The sequence below is a fragment of the Argentina anserina genome, chromosome 4 (assembly GCF_933775445.1).
Source record: "Argentina anserina chromosome 4, drPotAnse1.1, whole genome shotgun sequence".
Taxonomy (NCBI): domain Eukaryota; kingdom Viridiplantae; phylum Streptophyta; class Magnoliopsida; order Rosales; family Rosaceae; genus Argentina; species Argentina anserina.
Window position 1 is genome coordinate 5,939,316 of NC_065875.1, and position 22,104 is coordinate 5,961,419.

Consider the following 22,104-nt stretch of genomic DNA (forward strand, 5'->3'; position numbering starts at 1 on the left):
CAAAACCGGATACAACTGGTTCCATGATCGATCTATGTCTGGCTACAATTATATATAAAGGTGAAGGTGATGAGGAGGACATGTTTCTCAAACTAACCTAGACATATAGAAATGGGCAACTACATCTCATGCAGGCTGTCAGCTAATACTGGAGGAGGAAAGCATTGCAGAAAATCAGGTGCAGTGACCAAGGTGGTGGTTCCGAGCGGCGAAATTAGAGAGTTGAATGAGCCGGTAAAGGCCGCGGAGGTGATGCTCGAGACCCCAAACTTCTTCCTGGTAAACACAAAGTGTCTCCATATGGGCAGGAGGTTCTCTGCTCTCAATGCCGATCAGGACTTGGAGATGGGCAGCGTTTACGTCATGTTTCCCATGAAGAGGCTCAACTCTACTGTCACATCGTCTGACATGGCTGCCTTGTTCCTCACCGCCGTTGCCACTCCAAAACCCAGACGGAAGCTTTCGGGTGGCAAGGTCAGGGTGCAGCCTGCTGACAATGATCATCATCACGATCAAACCCCGATCACTAATAAGATGGCGTGGCAAGAGGCAGTAGACGAGGGACCAAAGATAAATCTGGATGATATCGAAGACTTCTCGGCTCCAGAGTTCATGCATCGATTATCCATGAGTAGGTCTAAGAAGCCATTGTTGGAGACCATAACAGAAGAGCCTTTCAGTGTTTGTTCAAGGTGAATGAACCATACCAATCAGTAAAGATGATGTATGGTATTACGTATAAACTTAATATTTACACAGTTAATTTCAAAATTGAATCTTTTTACTGTTTCTATGCACTATGCACTTTTATTGGTGCCCTTAGCTTCCATCACCTACGTAAGAGCATCTGGTGTCGATGTTAACTCCTAGAATGATATACCCTCACAATATATAGGCCTGTAGCCAAATGTTATTTTGAGGTATCAAAGCGTAGTAATGAATATCTTGCTCGTGTTATGATCTTTTAGGGGTAGAAACTAAGTTTAAAGCTTGCCCGGTACCCCATACGACCTTGCCGAAGCCCTGCTATTCCTCGGGTCGTAGTTTTCCAAGTCTCTTTCAAGTTTCCTTAGTTTAAAATTTTCGATGTTTCTTTCCAGTTTGCTTCGTATTCTTTTCATCTTGCCTTTCCAGTTTGCTTTGTACTCATTGTACTCGATCTTTCCAGTAATGTAAGTCATGCGAATTTGGGGTTAGGAGCCGATGATGAAATTGATCAACCGCCACCATCAATCGTATTTATCACACAATTCTTTTTTCTTTTTTGAAAACCAGAGCTTGATAAACCCCCAAGGGGTGATGCTATATTAATTTACACAAGTCCAGGAACAACAAAGATTTTTACATTTGAAACACATCATTTCCTACTCCGACATGTACATTAGGAAACTTGGGATGTGAAAGCAGTGAAAAGGGGACTATATTTGATCTTCAGCTGCCATCTTCTGAAGCCACATCCATCTTCCTCGTCTGAGAATGAAACATTTCAGCTATATCAGAAGCCGGGCTACATTCATCTGGTTTCAATCAGTCACTGTGCGAATGTATCTTAGGAATCGAATGGAGATGCCACGTGATGGATGAACCAAACTGAAGGCGGCCTGGTGAACTGGAGACGCTGCAAAGTCTGCACATCTTTGTTCCCAAACAAGCTCCGGAGTAAACCACATATCAGGCACCTCAGCAGTTCTATAATAAGGTGGTCTTTTGCCCACGATCTTGTCACCAGGATAAAAGCTTTTCATCTGTAGTCGAACAAAATGAACAAGCATGTTACCACGCTGAAACAATAACCAGACTGCAACACGGAACCTTAGATCTGAGACACTACTAAATTCTTGTGCCACAGAAAATACTAACAAATTAATTGGTTTTTACCCTGTACCATCAAGAAACTATGTATTTTATGATATTTGTAGCACCAAGCAATATGCATGCACAATCTAAAATACCGACAAACATTTATCAAAGCACTAAAATTATACATTCATTTCTACACACCAAAACAAACTCCGTTATTGCCATAGGCGATGTGTTACAATAAACTTTAGGCCTGTAAAATGGATTGGGCAGGTCGACCCGACCCTAAGATATATATGAAGACTCATATGTTATCCAGCCCAAGACTTTTTCTACCCTAGGTGTAAAATGGGCAGGACAGGCCAGCCCTATCACAATATGTGAAGACCGAGCCCGCCTTTGGGTGGATAAAGTTTGGGCTTAAAAAACATGTCCATGACTCGACCTACATTTGGTTAGTGATTTTTAAATAATAAAATATTTTAATGTTCATTTGAACAAAATTTGATAGAGATAAGAGTTGAACTCATGAAACTCTTCTTATAAGAATAACACTTTGCCAATTGAATCAACAGACAATTAATTCTTAATATTTAATATTTTAAATCTAAAGAAGAAAAACCATTTATTACTAACATGTGCCGAGAATGAGCCGGGCTACGGGTCAGCCATATAATACACCATATGAGCAGGGCTTTTGGTCAGCACAAGGCTTGAAAAGTGTTACCCGTATCCTACCCATTCCAAAACGAGTCGAGTAAAACCTGCCCATCAATTTGGACCGAACTGGCCCACGACCAAAATTTTTGGACTAAGTTTGGTTATGCTGATCAGTCCTGGGCTTAGTTTACCAGCCTAGTTATAAATAGCTCCCACATGGTGTGCACGGAGTAGAAGGCAGGACCCATAAAAATGTTGGATGACTATCTATCACGAGACCCAAGGGCAAAATAATCAATCTAATGAGAGATTACCTACAACAAAATCAAAAGAAAATAAAAGAACGCTATCAAGTTTTAGGATACACAATTAGGAGGACACACGGGTCACTTTCATCATTTACATTTCAAACACAGAAAAAAAAACACTCATTTAGTCGATGAATCTCACCACCTCTTTCCAGATCTAAGCCAACAATAGTCTCTTGCGACCTTGACATTGTCCCTCATTGAATTGGATCATCATAGATCACGGGAAAGTCACTTCATCTTATGCAATTAGAAGCAGCTAGCTAACTTACCATGTGGATCTATGAAGCTGATAAAGAATCGTCCTTGTTGTAGAAGATGAATGCATCTATCTATAGAAGCACCTAGCTCTATTAGTATGATATTACTTGAAACTTGAGATTTGAGATGAGGATGAGAGAGAGGGACTAGATCTTGATAGATTCGATCAAGAAAGTTGAGCCGAGTATGATACTGGAGCACTGTGTTGGTTATAAAAGAAGGATGGAAGAGGTGAATCAATTAAGAAAGACCGTGCAGGGTGGAGAACTAGTGGAGTAGTGGAGTAGTGGAGTATCCTATGATGTCGTGGTTGCCATGCCCACGTGTGGGAGGGAGGAGATGGATTCGATATTGCATTATTGCTGAGATATAGAGAGACTCATATTCAACATATGCACATTGTTTTCTTTTCTTTTATTTTTTTATATTTAAAATAATATTTAATTAACGTTTCAATTACGTGTATGTGTCTAACAAAAATTTCATTTGTGTGTCTACGTATTGTATAGTATCCAATACGGACACTTGTGTCTGTGCTTCTTAGAGCTTTTCCAATAGAGATGTCTTTTGGTTTTGTCAAATTCAAAATTTCACATATTACATGGCAAATTTAACACATGAAAATTTTGGCAAATCTTAACTCCAATGGAAATGTCAACTTTGAACATTATTATAATGTTATGGATCTTTTATCTTGTTTTTATTTCTGTTGTTGATATTAATTTTGCTGGTGTTTTATGCAATTGTGCGATTGTAAACAAACAAAGCAAGCACTATGTTCATGCTTACTGCCGCATTGTCGATATAACTCAGATTGAAGAGGATTCAGAATTATTTGAAAGAAACAAAGATTGGTATGATGTCTACAACTGTATTTGTGATAGGAGCACAAAGTGTGACATTCTTAATGTATAAATGCCTTATTATTATGTTTTGTTACTTCTTATTTAGTTATTTTATGTTCATATTTGTTATTTGTATATTTTAGTAGAGCTATTCCGAAATTGGATGAGTTAATGATTAAATTGTGCTAAGTGTTAGAATCCTTATTGAGCTAGGATTCCTTATTTGACTAGGACTCTACTTTACTATTTTCATTCTTTCCTATTCCTTAATCGTCGAATTCTTTTCAGGAAAGACAAATCATATTTGGACAAAGAGTAGTGATGCCATGATGCATTCCTAGTGAAACAAGGAATTCATGTCCGAGTTGGATGAGGAGAGGAGAGGCCGGCCTAGCTATTTCCTAGTTGAAGAAGGAGAGATGTCGTGCAACCCTTTATTTTTTCCCAATTGGATTTGGTTTCCTACATCAAGTTGTATTTGTAGCACATGAATCAAAGTCTATATCAAAGAAGATTTTATCTCCTATTTGGGACGGCAAGACTATGTTTTTGACTTATATATATAGAGGCACGGCCTCATTGTTTATCATCATCAATCCTTGCATCAAAGAAAGCCAAAACTCAGCCGTCAAACATATCCATGTTACTACAAAGCTATTCAAGCCGTAAACACCACCTTGTTCATCTATATTCGGTCATAAGCCCTAAGTTTAGGATTTCCATTCAACTAGAAGCCGTTCCCTTTGTCTTGAAGCCCCTAAGGAAGATTGATAAAGTGTAACTCGTTTCTTCTCTTTCAATGTTTGCGATTTGCTTGGTTTTTGTTGTAATTATTTTATGTTTTTGGTTAGTTCTTAGATTGTTATGTAATGAATGGTTTAACCGATTTTATGAAGTAGTTGCGATTTCTTATTCAATGATTCTATAAGTATGTTGTGATTTTATGATGTCATAATTCAATTATTCTCTTTCTTGTGTTTTAATTATATGTGATTCAAGGCCCAAATTAGTTTTGCATATATGATTTTTCTAATGTTCTTGTTAACTTGTTAAGGTAAGTGACATACTTGACTTGTTAGTAATCATTAGATGAATAACCAAGGTCTGTTTCGATTCAAAGATGCCCTAGGTATTTCGAAAAGAGATAGATCAATGAAGTGGTAGGATTGAGAATGCATGTAACTTTAGAATTTTCGATGCCCTAAATTACATGAACATGTCTCGGGTTAAAGATGCCCTAACTTATTTGATTCGATCTTGAGTTGTGTTGTTTGAACTCTAATTGACCCCTAAGGCTCGGCATGCATATGATGAGAATAAGGTTTCGTTGGTTGCTTTATGATTTCTGTTTGGTGATTATTTGTGTGTTGTTGGTTGATCACATGTATATATTAGTTTATATTTTATTTTCTGTTTTGATACCAATCCGAACTTATCTCTCAAAACTTATATCTCTTTGTGAATTCATTGTTAAATGTTTGTGATTCTATGCCCTGGTGGATCCCCGATTTGTGAACGATACTCTCTTGTTTTATACTACTAATGATGCTTACATGATTATTATTAATGTTGAGTAATCGAACCGATCAATTTGACATAAAAACTAATCAAAACTTACAACTAATAACATTACTTGACAAAAACAAAAACAACTTAGATTCAATAAAAGCATCATCAACTACCACAAATGAATCACAATCAATACTAAATGTTTAAATCCAATAAAAATTGCACATTTAGGAGGGTGTATTGTATTTGGATTTGTGTGGACTTATTTTAATTGACAGATTTTTTAGAAAGTCCACGGACTTCTTAAAAAGTTCACAGATTTTCATAGAATTATTAAAATCATTGACTTAAACCACAAACTTTTGGCTGATTGTTATAGATTTATATAGATTCATGAAATCCATAGAATTCATATTAATCGAATTTTACATATTTTATATACTTGTAAAAAATCTAAACTATCTTTTTTGTTAGTAAAGAAAATAAGGTATGGTAACTGATTAACGTGCATGGAAATGATTGTTGGCCTCAATATTTTAGGCTTCAAAGGTCTTAATCTTATGTGACAAGTCTACTCACGTTGGCCATATTTGTCAATTACAAGCTTACGGGAACTTAATGCATGCTAATAAAATTTTCTATAGAATAATTTTTGTTCTCAGCAAATTTATTAGTTGTGTATCTTACTCTCAATTTTTTATAAGAAAGATTAACCCATCAAATTTAATCATTTTTCTCTTACGTACTTCTTTCGTCGTTATTGTTTTATTGTTAACATTAGACATGTGTCCACAAATGAGAATGAGATTTAGTAAGTACAACGATACAAGATAATAACATAACATAAAGAAGAAGATAACAATCAAAAGTTGAGTAACCATGTTGGGTTGTAAGAAAAAGAATCGGTAATGAAAAGAAAATAAAGAAAAATAATGGAGAATCAAATCTTTAAATAAAATGAGAAAGTCCATGGAAAAGTCCATGAAAATCTTTGGTCTAGAGGCTAGACAATTTCTGGATTGTGGAATGTATAATTAACATTGGAAAGTCCATGAGATTCCATAAATTTATAATTCCTTAAGTATGAATGATATTTTGAATACATACAGAATTCTATTCATTTTAAAAAATCTTAATTGAATACCCTTAGACTCTCATAGATTTCATAATGACTTTTTTAAATCCTGATTAAATATACCTAAACTTGTATGGATAATTAAAAGATTGTATCAAATACACATAGAATTCCAAATTTCATATATTTCTTTAAAATTCCCACTAATTCCATATACAATACACCTCATTTAAACTCACAAAAGTGGAGCAATTTCGATTAAACTGAGTGTGTTAGAGAGAGAGAGATATATATATATATATATTACTTATTGTGCCTCTGCACGAAAGGATAGTTCTTTGTGTCCTCTTATGCAAAACAAGAAGAACCCAGAAAACCAAACAAATTAAAACAACTCATTAAGGTTGAGAGAGAGAGAGAGAGAGAGAGAGAGAGAGAGAGAGAGAGAGAGAGAGAGAGAGAGAGAGAGAGAGAGAGAGAGAGAGAGAGAGAGAGAATGAGAAGAGAAAAGATGGTGTGTGTGAGTGACTACATACCAGTGAGGCCGATAGAGAACTTGGTGATGAGAGTGTCGGTGATGGCAAAGCCAAAGATGAAAGGCCAGTTTCGATTCCACTCGCACTTGAAGAACACAAGCCATGGATCGAACTTCCTTATCTTCTTTTGTTTCCCCTCTCAGACTAGTAGTTGGGTCTCGGTATGATGAATTTCGCTTTAGTTGTTCTGATTATGAAGAATTTGGGTTCGAATTTGGCTTTGATTTGTAAGAAGATGATGGATTTACAGCGAGAGAAGAGAATAAGGGTGGAAATTATGATTGAACCGGTTCAAAAGGTAGAAGAAAGGGAGAATTCGAACAGTTCCGACTGTGAAAGCATTTATGTCAAATCCACCTAGCGTCATGTGTATATGACTATTCGGTTGGAGAAGAGCTCTGACTGTCAAATTATAGCCGTTATGTACGTGTGGCAGAAAATACCGAAACGCTGGAGATGCTCTTAGTAATCAGACTTTTGTAAAAAAAAAAAAAGACCTAAGAGTTCTCGACTCCAAAACTTCGTTGGACTCACCGCCAAAACCAAGACAAAGATGCAGACCGACTGGCAGACCTCGCCGGACTCACCAACTTCTCCGATCTCCCCCTCTCTTTTTCTCTCTCATCCTCATCCGACAACTATGAGAGAGATCCTCCATTAAGCACAACCAATGGGGCAACTGAATCAGAGTTCTGGGAGGTCATCTTAAATATATTTCATATTAGATCACACAGAATCAAATTCTAATTCGCATCCTCTAAGTAGAAAGATGAACCTTCTGGATATGACTCTGACTCCTCCAAGAAGAACAATGAAGCTTTGGAATCCGATTGTGAAAGTGAAATGAAACATTTGGATTCCAACGTCGATTAATTTGGGGCTTTAAGTAGAAATGGGATGGCCTTGAGGGTAAATGAATACAACGACAATTACAAGACAATTTGCAAGAGCTTTACTGTGGGGATGGAGGTGGACGGTTCTCAACTAACATACACTCAAAAAGCTGAAGGCATGGCGGTGCGTGAAGGCAAAAAGAACAAGATGGGGATGGATACTATGACAGTCCCATCCAGATTGGTGGAGAAGAGAGTCTAAAATTTTTAACGGCCTTATGAAATGTTTTACTTGAAATTATGTGATTTATAATATAGCTAATTAATATTTCGTGTGACAACGTAAATGTCGAAACTGAATCGTATTAGTCTCTATAAAGTACTGAATATTGACGGTCTTGGCAATAAGGGTACCTAATGCATTTTGCCTCCGGCAGAGAGGGGAGGTAATTCAATCGAGAAGCTTAGAATGAATTGTTCATAGGATCAAAGCAGAAGGAGAGACCATGGCGGGTGAAACCCCAAACCCGCTAACCCTAGATTCCACAGACCTCTTCCAAACCGCGCTAACCACCTTCTTCTCACACCACCAACCCCCACCCCATCTCCTCCCTCCAATCCCCTCCACATTCCCCCACTCCAAACTCATCCCCAACACCCGCTTCGCCGTCGACGCCTTCCGCCACGCCGGCGCCTTCTCCATCTCCTACTTCCTCTCCCACTTCCACTCCGATCACTACACCGGCCTCTCCCCCAACTGGTCCCAAGGCCTCGTCTTCTGCTCCCCCACCACCGCCCGCCTCCTCACCCACGTCCTCCGCGTCCCTTCCCCTTTCGTCGTTCCTCTCCCCCTCCGCCAGCCTCTTCTCATCGACGGCTGCCACGTCCTCCTCCTCGACGCCAATCACTGCCCCGGCGCCGTCCAGTTCCTCTTCAAACTCCCCAACTCCCAAACCTTCATCCACACAGGCGACTTCCGCTTCTCCCACTCCATGCCGTCCGATCCTCTCCTCGCTCCGTTCGTAAACTGCGACGCCGTTTTCTTGGACACAACTTACTGCAATCCCAAGTTCGTGTTCCCGTCGCAGCAGGAGTCCGTTGATTATATTTGCAGCGTGATAGAGACTGTTGGAGGGGGCAAGGGTGTTTTGTTTCTCGTCGCGACATATGTGATCGGGAAAGAGAAGATTCTGTTGGAAATTGCTAGGAGATGTAAGCGGAAAGTCCACGTGGATGGTCGGAAAATGGAGGTGCTGCGTGTTTTGGGGGTTGGAGACAGCGGCGGCGTGTTCACGGAGGAGCAGTGTGATAGTGATGTGCATGTTGTGGGGTGGAATGTGTTGGGTGAGACGTGGCCGTATTTCAGGCCGAATTTTGTGAGAATGGAGGAGATTATGGCGGAGAGGGGGTATTCAAGGGTGGTAGGATTTGTGCCTACTGGGTGGACTTACGAAGTGAAGCGTAATAAGTTTGCGGTGAGGTCCAAGGATGAGCTGGAGATTCATCTTGTGCCGTACAGTGAGCATTCTAACTATGATGAGCTGAGGGAGTATGTGAGGTTTTTGAAACCGAAGCGCGTGATTCCTACGGTTGGCTCGGATGTGGAGAAGATTGACAGTAAACATGCTAGTAAAATGCAGAAGCATTTTGCTGGGCTGGTTGATGAGATGGCCAACAAGAAGGAGTTCTTGAGGGGTTTTCGTAGCGGCTGTACTGAGGTAGGTGGGGAGGTTGGCACTGATGCCAAAGATCACACGACGGAAGGGGAGTATTTGGAGGAAAGGGCAACATGTTCTGCTGTTGATACTAATGTAGGCTCTCCTACTGAAGTGTTGTCTACTCTCCAAGAACCTGAGTCACAAGCTCCCGTGCTGTTAACTGAGGAAAAGGAGGAGGAAATCGTTCAAGAACTTCGTGATTGTTTGCCGTCATGGGTCACACGCCAGCAGATGCTAGAGCTGATTAGGGGCTCTGGAGGCGACATTGTTGAAGCAGTCACTACATTTTATGATCGTGAAACAGAATTTCGTGGTCAAGGAACTGCCTCTACAAGTGCTGTATCTACATCCGAGACCAGTACACTTTGTGGCACTGCATCGCCGACGAAAGCAGGTTCTGTTTATGCAAATATTGACGTTTCTTCAATCCGTGATCATTTTATGCCCAACCCAAGAAATATTGTTAAAAGTGGCATTTCTCCTGGCAAAAGAGGGAAGAAGACTAGTAATAGGGTAAACAAGAAGGTAAAGTTACAGTCGAAGTTGGATTCATGTGGCCCAAAACAATCGACCATAACCAACTTTTTTAGAAAAGTTTTGCCTAATGTTGCAGAAAGTAGAGAGATTGGATCAACAGGTGAACAAGAGCCTAAAGATACAAAATTTCCTGATCATGGTACCCAATCATACGAGGATGCAGTAGATCAATTTCTTCAGATAATAGGTGGCAATGAATCATTGAAAAGCTATGCTGATACAATTATTAAAAAGGCAAATGGGGATATCAGCATGGCTGTGGAAATACATTATTCTGATAATGAAGGCAGGTCTGGTGAGAACGAAATGGAGATGGTGGCTGATGCAAAATCAATTCAGTCCAACAGTGGTGCAGACAATTGTTCTTCTAAAGAAAAGAAAGTTGAATTACGAAAAATAGCACTGTTGGCTGATTCATCTGTACAGCTGTCATCACCAGATAATGTAGGTGCAAATTCTGTGTCACTACCGCTGGAAAAATACAATCCTGTAGAGCATGGTTAGTGTGTATTCAGTTAGGACAGCTTACTGAACTTTGTATATGAAATAACCTTTCAATTCTTTCAGTGATGATCATGCATAACATATAGATTCTAATGCAGCATGCTGGAGCAATGGACATAATGCTCCATATCTACATCTTGCACGAACCTTTGACTTACTTGAGGATGAAAAAGGCAAGATGAAGGCTACTTCTATGCTTTGCAATATGTTCAGAAGGTCAGTTATATGCTTTGTTCTTATTTTGACCTTTTATTTGGGACTACTTTTTGATATTTCTTTGTTATTGTGGCACATTATGCTTGCAATATTTCTTCCTTCCAGTTTGCTTGCCTTGTCTCCTGATGATGTGCTTCCTTCAGTTTATTTGTGCACCAATAAGATAGCTGCAGATCATAAAAATGCGGTTAGTTGAACCTCCTCTATATTCATGTGTATTTATTTTTATTTGTACTACTCAAGTTTTGCGCCTTTATGGCTCGTATGTACATATCTTCATGATGGTAGTAACCTAAGTTCATGCATTCGTAAAAGTAGTTGTTAAGTTGATGACAGAAGTAAGAAGTTTAGGATTCAAATGTGACTGGATAAATGACAGAAGGTTAGGATTCCAATATTGTAATGGGACTACATGTGAGAAAGTTATAAAATATCATTACTATGTCATTTACTCTGGTTGAAGGTCTGGCGAACAATCTTTATGTTGAACAATTGTACTGTACCCTATGCTCTTTTGATGTTTTGTGTTCAGTGTTCTTGATGCATTTATTTATTTATTTTCCTCCCAATACTGCATATGCAGCATAATTTGTTTTTGAAATCCATTATTTTGGCTTATGACAAGAGTTAGGACTCGTGATTGCTTTCTTAGTTCCCTCTCCAGACAATTAAATTTTAGCAGAAAGAAAATATGGAAGGAAAAATAATTCTCACACGGATGATTGATACAGGAGCTGAACATTGGTGGAAGTTTGGTCACAGCAGCACTGGAGGATGCATGTGGGACAAGCAGATCTAAAATCAGGGATATGTATAATGAATTGGGAGATCTTGGTAGGATTCGATCATTCTTCTTACAGCATTTTTTTTTATTCTCATTCTGCAAGGTCTGAATATGTTATGAATGCTTTATAATTCTTAAAGGTGATGTTGCTCAAGCGTGCCGACAGACACAGACTTTACTTGCCCCTCCTCCACCACTTCTAATAAAAGATGTATTTTCTGCACTCTGGAAGATAAGGTATGAATGCCCCAATTGGTATTGGTTCACTACTGATCTATTAGTGTAAATATAGAATTGAAAATTACAGTACTTTCAGCTGGAAAGTGGCCTAACTAGGACAGAAGGTGTAGATTATGGATGAGTTGCTTTGCAGATCACCTGTATCTATGAAGTGACTCTCTGGCAAACTAGACTGAAACGTGCAATTGTTTTCACACTAGTGACATAGTTTCAGTAAAAATCTCTCTTTGTTTCTTTTGTCCCCAAGTTGCAATTCTTGAGTCTGTTTTTTTGCTCTTGTGCTTTAAATAAAAATGACAAAATGAAACAAAATCAATCTGTAGATTTTCTTTAAGTTTTTATTAAATATTTCTGGTGTATTTGAGTAGCCGTGTTGAAAATAATTTGATGAACCTGAAAATTTATCTTTGCTGACACTTGCAGTTACTTTTGCAAAAAGCGTCACATATTTCTCCCTTGGGCTGTTTGATGTGGGGTTGTTTAAGCAGCAGGGCATAACCTCAGATATTGTCTATAGTGCTTGAAGTCTAGAAATAGTGGCATTCAGTTACATAACCTGTATAAAGTATAAACACAAAAAAAAAAACAGAGAAAGTGAAATACTGTACTAATGATGATTGCATCCTTAAAATTACTGTGTTATGAAGAATTCTATGAATTTATTGGAATCTTTAGAGGCTCTTATATGCAATAACAGAAGATGGTTCTTATGGTGATTGTCTTTTTGACACATTTAGACTGTTTTGGCATGGACAGTGTTTGCGTAGCCCTCCAAAATAAGTTTTTATGTTCTGAAAATTCTGTTAATATCATATAAAATTTAGGTGAAGCATGTCTTTCTCTTGTGAATTTTTGAATTGTTACCTTAGATTACTCACATATTTCATTATGAATTTCTTATGTAGTGCTTATCAGTGTCCAAACAGGTAGTGGAAGCAGTGCTCGGAAAAGAAGCCTGATTGTGAATCTCATGCGTTCTTGCAGAGAGAAAGAGATGAAGTTTCTTGTCAGAACCTTGGTAACACTTTTTACAGGGCTCCTGTTTAATTTATATACATGAGCAGCTAGGTTTATTTGAATGACAATGTTCTTTTGGCAGGAGAATGTAGAGCATTAGGTGATTAGTAATATTTTCTATATAACGGTTGTTTGTTTCCTCCGAGCAAAATTATTGCAGTGTTCTACAAGGTGGTGCCTAGGCGCTAGGCAGCAAGAAAACACCTTGCTTTTCATTTAGGCCTCTGTGTTAGGCAGTGGACAATTAGGCGGCCGCCTAGATGGGCTGGGCAGCGGGCTAGGGCGCTAGGCGCTCTGCGTTAATTATATATATATATATATATTCTGGTGGGGTTTATTCTATTGTTGGTAGCAAGAGCCTCTAAGAGTTATGGGTGTGTCCTGAATTAGAAGTGTATCTGTTGTTTGTTGATTTGCAAGTCGGGTTGCTCATTACAAAAATTTTAGTAGTCTTTATTACAAGTGGGTCCCACAAGATCCAAGTTAAACATTTTATCTATATTTGACTATTTTAAGACATTATATATATTCTAATAATTAAATATGAAAGCCAAAAATCACCTAATCCTCGCCTTGTCACCACCTAAGCTGTCTAGGCGCGGGTTACCACCCGCCTAGCGCCTTAAGCACATTAATTCATTTTACGTTTTTTTAAGGTTGAACGCCACTTTGTCTGCTAAATGAAGTGGGTTGAATCTACCACTAATTAAACTTCTATTATCTGCATAAATTCATTTTATCTCTCCCTTACTGTGGCAGGAGGGAGTATTTTCATTCTTAGTTTGTCATGCGTGGCCTTTCAATTAAGTTGGTGCTGTTTATTTGATTGCTCAGGCCTTGCCAACTTTTTTTGTTTTTGGTAAAAACAGACCACCTTGACTACTTGAAGTATTCATTGTTCTACAGTTTTCACAACGTGAAGAACAAGCCCTGCCCTTGTGCAAAGAAAGGCAAATGAAATATATTTTTATTATTCCCCAACTGATATGAGAAATTGAATTATTTGTTTGTTTATATTTGGCAAAAATGCCAATTTGGACCCCAAACTTGGTCATAATTGTCAATTTGCACCCCGAACTTGCATTTGAGTCAATTTACCTCCTAAACTTGATAAAACTTGCCGATTTGCACCCTATCCGTTATATTTAATGTTTTCCATCCAATTTTAAGTCACATGTCATGCATTTGAGGGGCAGTATTGTCATTATATATTTATTCATATTTAATAATGAAATAAATTAATAAAATTACTTAAGAGGAACACTTGCTACTATGTTTTTTTTGTTTTTTTTCGAAACATGTTATTGATTTATATATTTATTATTTTACGTGATATGGTATGTTAAAAGATATTAGAAAAATATAAATAAATATATTGAAAATTAAAAATAAATGTGTACATATAAAAATATATATATACACAATACACTATATTTGAATCGGTGGGTATGTTGAATATATAATTCGAAGTAAGGTGAAGTATGTAGAAAAAAGATGTAAATAAATAATTTGATTAAAAAAATAATCCTCTTTTTAAAGAATATTTTTATTTGTTCTTAAGAAAAATATAAATAGAAAATGACAACATTACCCCTCATGTGCATGACATGTGACGCAAAATTGGATAGAAACAGTTAAATTTAACAGATATGGTGCAAATCGGCAATTTTTACTAAATTTAGGAGGTAAATTGACTCAAATACAAATTCAGGGTGTAAATTGACAATTTCAGCCAAGTTTGGGATGTATTTTGGCAATTTTGCCTTTATATTTGGTGTCTATTGGTTTCAAAACTTTACCATTTATTCTAGATACCTAGGTTGATCTTTGCCATGCATTGTTCTTCTCTTGGCAATTTAACCGACTTGAAATTGCTTCTTTTGAGTAGAAAATGGTTATGAAATTCTGAATATCATTTTCTGTATAGGTTCGGAACTTACGTATTGGAGCAATGATGAAAACTGTTCTACCTGCTCTGGCTCAAGCTGTTGTCCTGAATTCCTTCCATAGCTGTAATGACAAAGGAACTATAGAAAGTCTGAAGGATAAGCTTCAGGTTTTAGTCTCTATACTATGCAGTGTTGACTTCCATAATCATAAATGATGCCATCAGCTTTTTTTTATTAGATTATTTGTAGACTTTCATAATTGTGGATGTGATACTTATGTTTTCAGAATTGTAAATTTATTCCATATTCATGTGTTCTTCTCTGATATTTTTTTTAATTTTTTTTAGCGTCATTCAACAGCTGTAGTAGAAGCATACAATGTACTACCCAATTTGGTACGTCTTTGTAGTTGTCATCAAATTTTTATTTACTCTTCTACAGAAGGAACCCCCACCCCAGTCTCCTGTCTTTTTTACTATGCTATCTGATAAAGTGTGTAAGTCAAATGTCTTGGTTAAATTGTTGGTATTTTTTTTTAGTCTTACTGTTTGAGCGATAAAACTTACAATTTTTTTCTTTAGAAATTTGCTTAGCTATGTCTATAACTTAAGACTTGAAGGCTAGTGGTGGTTGTCAATTGTTGGCATGACTTTTGAACCCCAAACTTCGTATTTGATTGCAATTACGATATGGGCAATGTATGAATATGGGGTGAATGAATCTTGGACTGGAGTTGTTCAAATTCCTTCTTCTAGTTTATCTAATTATTATATTTTTGGTTAGAAACCAATTTCGGTGTTAGAGGATGGTGAAATTTTGATGAATCGGATCAGCAATAGAAGCCAATGGCAGCAGTTAGTGGCTCAAAGTTATATCATAGAATTAGCTTCATCTTCTGATGTCTCTTACATAATTATATTGACAAATAAATATGAACAGTTAACATAGCCTACTAATTATTCAAGTTGGATACTTTTGCTCATACACCTATCATTCCAGGATACTTGATTAATTAGATAAGAACATGTATATTTGAAATTTATGTGTGTATGTACAATTTTTTCATCCAAGAGTATGTCAGGATTTTGAGTTCTTTCTGTTAGATATGGTTTTCGATAAAGTTTCTTTGAATCAGTATTCCACATCACTCCGAATAACGTACAGTTTCCTTGTTAAGTTTTCCTTTTTCTTTCACGTAATTATGCAGTCATTTTATCTTTTCGAGGGGATATGCTGTCTTCCTGAATTTCATATTTCAATATGTGTCATGTGAATAACTGCATATAGGATTTGGTTGTTCCTTCTCTCATGAAAAGAGGCATTGGATTCTCTTCATCAACTTTGTCAATGGTTCCAGGAACACCTATCAAACCAATGCTTGCAAGGTTTAGTGCTTTTGATATTGATGGTGCTTAATAGAACTGATGCTAGTGCGGCAGCTTACTGTTTTTGTTGTTTATTTCCCAACGTAGAATCACAAATGGTGTTCAGCAGGCACTGAAGTTATTCCAAAATAAAGCTTTTACATGTGAATACAAGTAAGTTTCTGTGTCATCAATATGTGCTCTCTCTCTCTCTCTCTCTCTCTCTCTCTCAGGTGTGACTGTTTGGTTTCAATATCTGTTATCTAAATAAGTTGCAATAACAACTAGCCTTGGTGATATCTCTATCCACTCTATCAGAAGATGACTCAACTTTCCCTTTCACCCTGATTGTGTATATTAAGAATATATGCTCAACTGGCTATTGGCCATAATTTGCAAAATTGCAGATATGATGGTCAGCGTGCACAAATTCATAAATTAGTTGATGGCTCCGTGCATGTATTTTCAAGAAATGGGGATGAGTCGACTTCGAGATTTCCAGATTTGATTAATATAATCAATCAATCTTGTAAAGCCGATGCAGTAACTTTCATACTGGATGCAGAGGTAAATCACTAATTAATCAAAATAATTACTCAGATGTTTTTTATATTCTTTTTTGGTAACTCTAACTATAAAGAGGGATTGGATATGTTCTTTTCTGGTTTCAGGTTGTTGGAGTTGATAGGAAGAATGGTAGCAAGCTAATGTCCTTCCAAGAATTATCTTCACGAGGGAGAGGGAGCAGAGATGCATCAATAACATTAGACAGCATAAAGGTAAATATGTTATCTTCATCTCATGTTTTCTTAAACATGGGCAGATAAGATGTCAATGCTTAAATCTATTGGTTTGAAGAAAATATCTATCACAAAACTACCTATTAATAAAGACGTTATTACATATCTCTGGAGGTTTAGTTAGTGAACAAAGAATTTTTTTTGATTAAAAACACTGCTGAATTTCGTCTTTGAATTTCAATTCTTATTAGTTTGAACCGAATACGATATCAATTTATTTCTTATTGCGCAGGTCGACATTTGCGTGTTTGTCTTTGACATCATGTTTGCCAATGGGCAACAGTATGTATCTGAACTCCTTCAGTAGTCTCCATTTCTAGTGTTATCATGTGCAGTGAAAAATTCTATGACAATTAATAATGGATATAGTACACTTTTATGCTGCAAATTTATGCCAAATCATCTAATAAACGTAACTAATCTAGTTGAGCATTTCAGACCAAAAAAAACTAGTTTGGCATAACTTACTTGCTCTTTGGTAAAATATTTAACAGTATAGCCAGAATTATGTTAAACTCAGTTGACTAGTTATTTTCAATTGATTTGTAAGGTATGATAGTGATTTGGGATCATGCTATAAATCTTGTCATGCAGAATCTCCAATGGTAAAGTCTAGTTGAGCCCAACAAAAAGATTCAAATTAATTAGCATTTCTTCTTAACTATTATGAAGTAAAGCATTGCAGGCTCCCACGACTTAAAAGACCGTACTTGTATAGCTTTTCTGTTGTCAAAGGTTGAATTCCTTGAGTAATAGCATCAGAAAACCGTACTCTATCATTGTTGTCTTTGCTTGTATTGTCTTTTCTTTTTTCCCTTTAGCTTGTCTTATCGTGGATGTAATTGATTCTCATCACAGGTTGTTAAGCTTTCCTCTGAGGAGAAGGCGAAAGTGTATGCATTAAACCTTCTTTGCAGTATTAACGTTAATAATAGAATTCAGAATACTTAGGTTTATTATATTGTAATCTTTGGTGCTCCAAATTCTGTAGATATGAAAGAAATGTTTCAAGATGAAAAGTCTGGTTTCTTTGAATATGCCAAGGAAATGACAGTAAGTGCCTCTGGCTCAGTATCTTCACTATTAGTCTTTACCTTTGCACATAACTATTATTCATTGGCTAGAAATATCCTTCTTATAATCTTTCTGCTTGTAGGTTGAGGCAGATGATGCTTGTTCAACCAATGAAGCGACATTGACCAAAATAAACTCATTCCTTGAAGATGCATTTGCTTCCTCATGTGAAGGAGTTATGGTTAAATGTTTAGATGTTGATGCTGGGTATTCTCCATCAAAGCGTACGGACACTTGGTTAAAGGTTTCATTTTAAATATGTTAGAAGCATTGCATTTAATATCTACTTTTCTTGCCTGTGAAAGTAAATAAATTTTTCTTATTTGTTTTGTTGTAGGTCAAGCGAGATTACATGCAGGGATTGGGGGATACTCTTGATTTGGTTCCGATTGGAGCTTGGCATGGAAACGGGAGAAAAGCAGGCTGGTAATTACTTCTTTTCACCAATTAGATAGCAGTTTCATGTTCCAGAAGTTATTGTTGTACCAGAAAAAAAAAAAAGTTGATGTTCGTGTGATATGGAGGTTTACTTGGAGAGTACAGATATTTAAGCAGAAATAGTAGAAATGATTAGTTTTAATTCTTACTGATTTGTAGTTTCTTTTCATCCTCATTCGATAGTGATGTACCTGGAATTATTGAATTGCCCAAAATAAATATGAAGTGATTCATGCCCATGCAAAGTGGGGTCATCACTTTTGTTATCTTATTGAACTTCTCTCAAATGTTTCAGGTACAGTCCATTTCTCATGGCATGTTACAATCCTGAAACTGAAGAATTTCAAAGCGTCTGTCGTGTTATGTCTGGGTTTTCTGATTTGTTTTATACAGAGGTAAGTGCTTTGCTTATTTGCACGGTACTGAAAGAAGCACACCCCTATTGGGAATATTACTAGTTAGGTATCATGACCGATAGGGCTGCATGACATTCTGATCCCCTTATTGCGGCTTATTAACTGAAGGGTCATTTCTTTTTGAGTAGCATCTAAGTTGATTGTAACACATTGCCTACGGCAGTAATGGATTTTGTCTTGGTGTCTAGAAATAAATGTATAGTTTTAGTATTCTCTCACATGTTTGTCGGTATTTTTGATTGTGTATGCCTATTGCTTGGTGCTTGGTGCTTGGTGCTACAAATATACATAATTGCTTGATGGTACAGTGTAAAAACCAATTATTTTGTTAGTACTTTTCTCTGGCACAAGAATTTAGTAGCTAGTCTCAGATCTTGGATACCGTTTTGCGGTCTAGTTATTGTTTCTGCTTGTTAACGTACTTGTTTATTTTTGTTTGACTACAGATGAAAAGCTTTTATTCTGGTGACAAGATCTTGGGCAAAAAACCACCTTATTATAGAACTGCTGAGGTGCCTGATGTGTGGTTTTCTGCGGAGCTTGTTTGGGAAATAAGAGGTGCAGACTTTACAGTGTCTCCAGTTCACCAGGCCGCTTTAGGTTTAGTTCATCCATCACGTGGCATCTCCATTCGATTTCCAAGATACATTCGCACAGTGATTGATAGAAAATCAGATGAATGTAGCACGGCTTCTGATATAGCTGAAATGTTTCATTCTCAAACGAGGAAGATGGATGTGGTTTCTGAAGATGGCAGCTGAAAGCCACATCCCATGTTATCTAATGTACATGTCGAGTAGGAAAGTATGTGTTTCAAATGTAAATATTTTTGTTCCAGGACTTTGTAAATATAGGTTCTGGGGTCATCCAGGTCTGGTTTCAAAAAGAATTGCGTGACATATAGTGGATGGCGTGCGCGGTCATTGTCGATTTCATCTTCTCCTTTATCTTGAGTTCACAGGTGCTAGGCAAGGTGGTCGATTGGTATTTAGAATCCAAGCATAGCACATCGTCATTTCCATACATAGCACATTGTGATTTCCAAGCAAAACAGTACCAATGGGAGCTTTGGTTCGCCTAGAAAATGAGGAAAAAGGACAGTAATGCGATCCAAAGCCAAGATGAAAACCAGACTCGTGTTACAAATTTTGCGAGCATATCAAATTGCATGTTAAATACAAAACAGAATCTCTGCCTGATTGTTACATCATGTGCTCAGTTGTAGACCATGTACTTGGGCGTTGCACTGAATTTCTGGTACCCCTTGATGGCTTTGTTCACAGCTTCGAGGAAGTCTTCTGTGCCGTCTTCCTTCGAGCACGGATGGCATGCATTCCAGCTTCCGTGCATACACTTCTGATATCAGCTCCTGACAAACCGAAATCAATGTCATGAGATAGATCTCCAGTCCATTTACAAATAAAGAATCGCAAAATAAGGTGAAGAAATGATCTCATCAAAATTACAAAAAAAACTGGAGTTATTTTAACTGGTACTCACCACTTTACCAGTTGCATTTGGCCACAGTCGAGCCAGAAGATCAATTGAGCAAACCTAATATCTTTCACAGTTCATTGTTCGTGTATGGATCTTAAGTATTTGAGTCCGACTCTCCATATCAGGGAGGCCAAACTCCCATTACGATCCAATCTCCCAGGACAACAAGGCAGGTACGATCCAATCTCCCAGGACAACAAGGCAGGGTCAAGTGTGTCAGGCCTGAAAAATAGTACAGTACCACAGTAGAGAGCACTCAGACCAGGGAGTTCGTAAAGTTTCCTATTCCGTTCAGGAGGACCATTTCTAAATCAGCAATAGATAATATAGAATAGACCTGTTTATTAAAAAAGAAAAGAAAAAAGAATAGACCTGTTGGTAGCCATCAGAACTTTAATGTTTCCACGAGCATCAAACCCATCTAGGCATCTAGCTGATTAAAAATTCAAGCATAGTTCTCTGAACTTCATTATCTCATATGGCATCAACTTCATAAAAAAAGACAATGCAGGCCCCTTTTTTGAGCGTGTCATCTGCAAAGATAACACCAAATGTCTCGTTAACAAACTAATGCAAAATACTTCAAATTCAGCCCAGAAGTGACTCAACGTGAAACAGCTTCTGACCTGAAATAGCTAGCGAACCATCCTTGCTCCCTCACCAATATATTTCTGAACAAGTTCACTCCCAATGAGTGAACTGAGATGTCAGAGTCTTAATGAGTGGCATGGTCAAGAACTATAGCTGGTTCAATTTTTTTCCTCAAGTAAAAACAATCTATTCATCACCAGAAACAAGAAATAGAGAATGTTAAAGCAGAGCATCAACAATTGTGGAAGCCGGAGTCTGAGTTACAAGTCAAGTACAAATCAAATATGCGCTTTAATTTCAGGTTATATACGTATAAACTTAAGTGCTACGATAGTGAAGATACGCTTTGTGATTACTATTACTTTGCATTCACTAGGTTTTCCAATGGGGGGGGGGGAATGTGGGGGAAATGGTCTCTGAGTTGAAGTATATGATCAAAATAAGGTGATAAGGTTCAGATGAGTTTTGTTTTTTCAGGGTTGTGCAAATGTCAAAGGGTGACAAATTGACAGATTTTACGTACAGCTTGTTGTAGGCATTTCAGTCCAACATAGGTCAGGTTTTTTGCTCCCCTCTTTTGTTAAATAAATAAAAAAAGTTTCAAAAAAATTTAAGGATTAAAAAAAAAAAAGTCCAACCTAGGAGCTAACCATTGGGTAGCATGCAAGAAGCTTGATTAAGTTTTGGGCTTATATCTTTGGTGAATTGGTGATCAAACAGCATAATGTGACATGAATAACTACAGGTATAAGACAAACTCAGATTTCCATAAACCAATTACAGAACACTGCAATTAACATCAAGGTATCAAACCGATAATCAAAATTTGGGGCTTAATCCCCTAGTAATAACCAATTGATATTCTTGAAGCAAAAAGCTAAAGTAGTCAAACTCAGAACTGGAAGAGTGATCCTTACCCTAGTAATCGCAGTTATATCACGGAGAGGGTTTCTTGATGGTACCACCAAGAAGGCAGCACACTGTTCGATCCACGGCCCCAAATCCCTAGCGGCCTCTAAAATCCTAAGCATCTCTCTCTCTCTCTCTCTCTCTCTCTTGTAGTTGTCTTAAATGATTACAAAATTATTTTCACTTGAGATGCCTCTAGTAGTGATGAAATTCTTTGAGATGGAGTGAAGTGGTGATGAATTTGATTGTGGCCCTAGTGCAAACTATGTACCAAAAAGGGGTT

General features: G+C 37.3%; 2 protein-coding genes across 5 annotated transcripts; both read left to right on the top strand.

Annotated features, from left to right (window-relative positions):
• Window positions 1-111: 111 nt before the first annotated feature.
• LOC126792074 (uncharacterized) lies at window positions 112-696 on the top strand. Its single transcript, XM_050518572.1, has one exon. It carries the CDS (start codon window positions 112-114, stop codon window positions 694-696), a length of 585 nt encoding a protein of 194 aa, XP_050374529.1.
• A 7,586-nt stretch (window positions 697-8,282) lies between these two features.
• Window positions 8,283-19,996, top strand: LOC126790492 (DNA ligase 6). Of its 4 annotated transcripts, XM_050516738.1 has the most exons (19): window positions 8,283-10,581; window positions 10,685-10,802; window positions 10,908-10,989; window positions 11,534-11,636; window positions 11,727-11,823; window positions 12,742-12,844; window positions 14,771-14,899; window positions 15,080-15,127; window positions 16,020-16,117; window positions 16,205-16,270; window positions 16,504-16,663; window positions 16,768-16,875; window positions 17,129-17,178; window positions 17,755-17,789; window positions 17,888-17,949; window positions 18,053-18,214; window positions 18,308-18,396; window positions 18,704-18,803; window positions 19,271-19,995. In XM_050516738.1, the coding sequence occupies exons 1-19, from the start codon at window positions 8,334-8,336 to the stop codon at window positions 19,583-19,585; spliced, it is 4,173 nt and encodes a 1,390-aa protein (XP_050372695.1). In that variant the 5' UTR covers window positions 8,283-8,333; the 3' UTR covers window positions 19,586-19,995. The 4 variants fall into 4 exon arrangements, with proteins under 4 accessions (XP_050372695.1, XP_050372696.1, XP_050372697.1 ...); XM_050516739.1 differs by lacking the exon at window positions 15,080-15,127 and having other exon boundaries at window positions 19,271-19,996; XM_050516740.1 differs by lacking the exon at window positions 19,271-19,995 and having other exon boundaries at window positions 18,053-18,194.
• The last annotated feature ends 2,108 nt before the right edge of the window (window positions 19,997-22,104 follow it).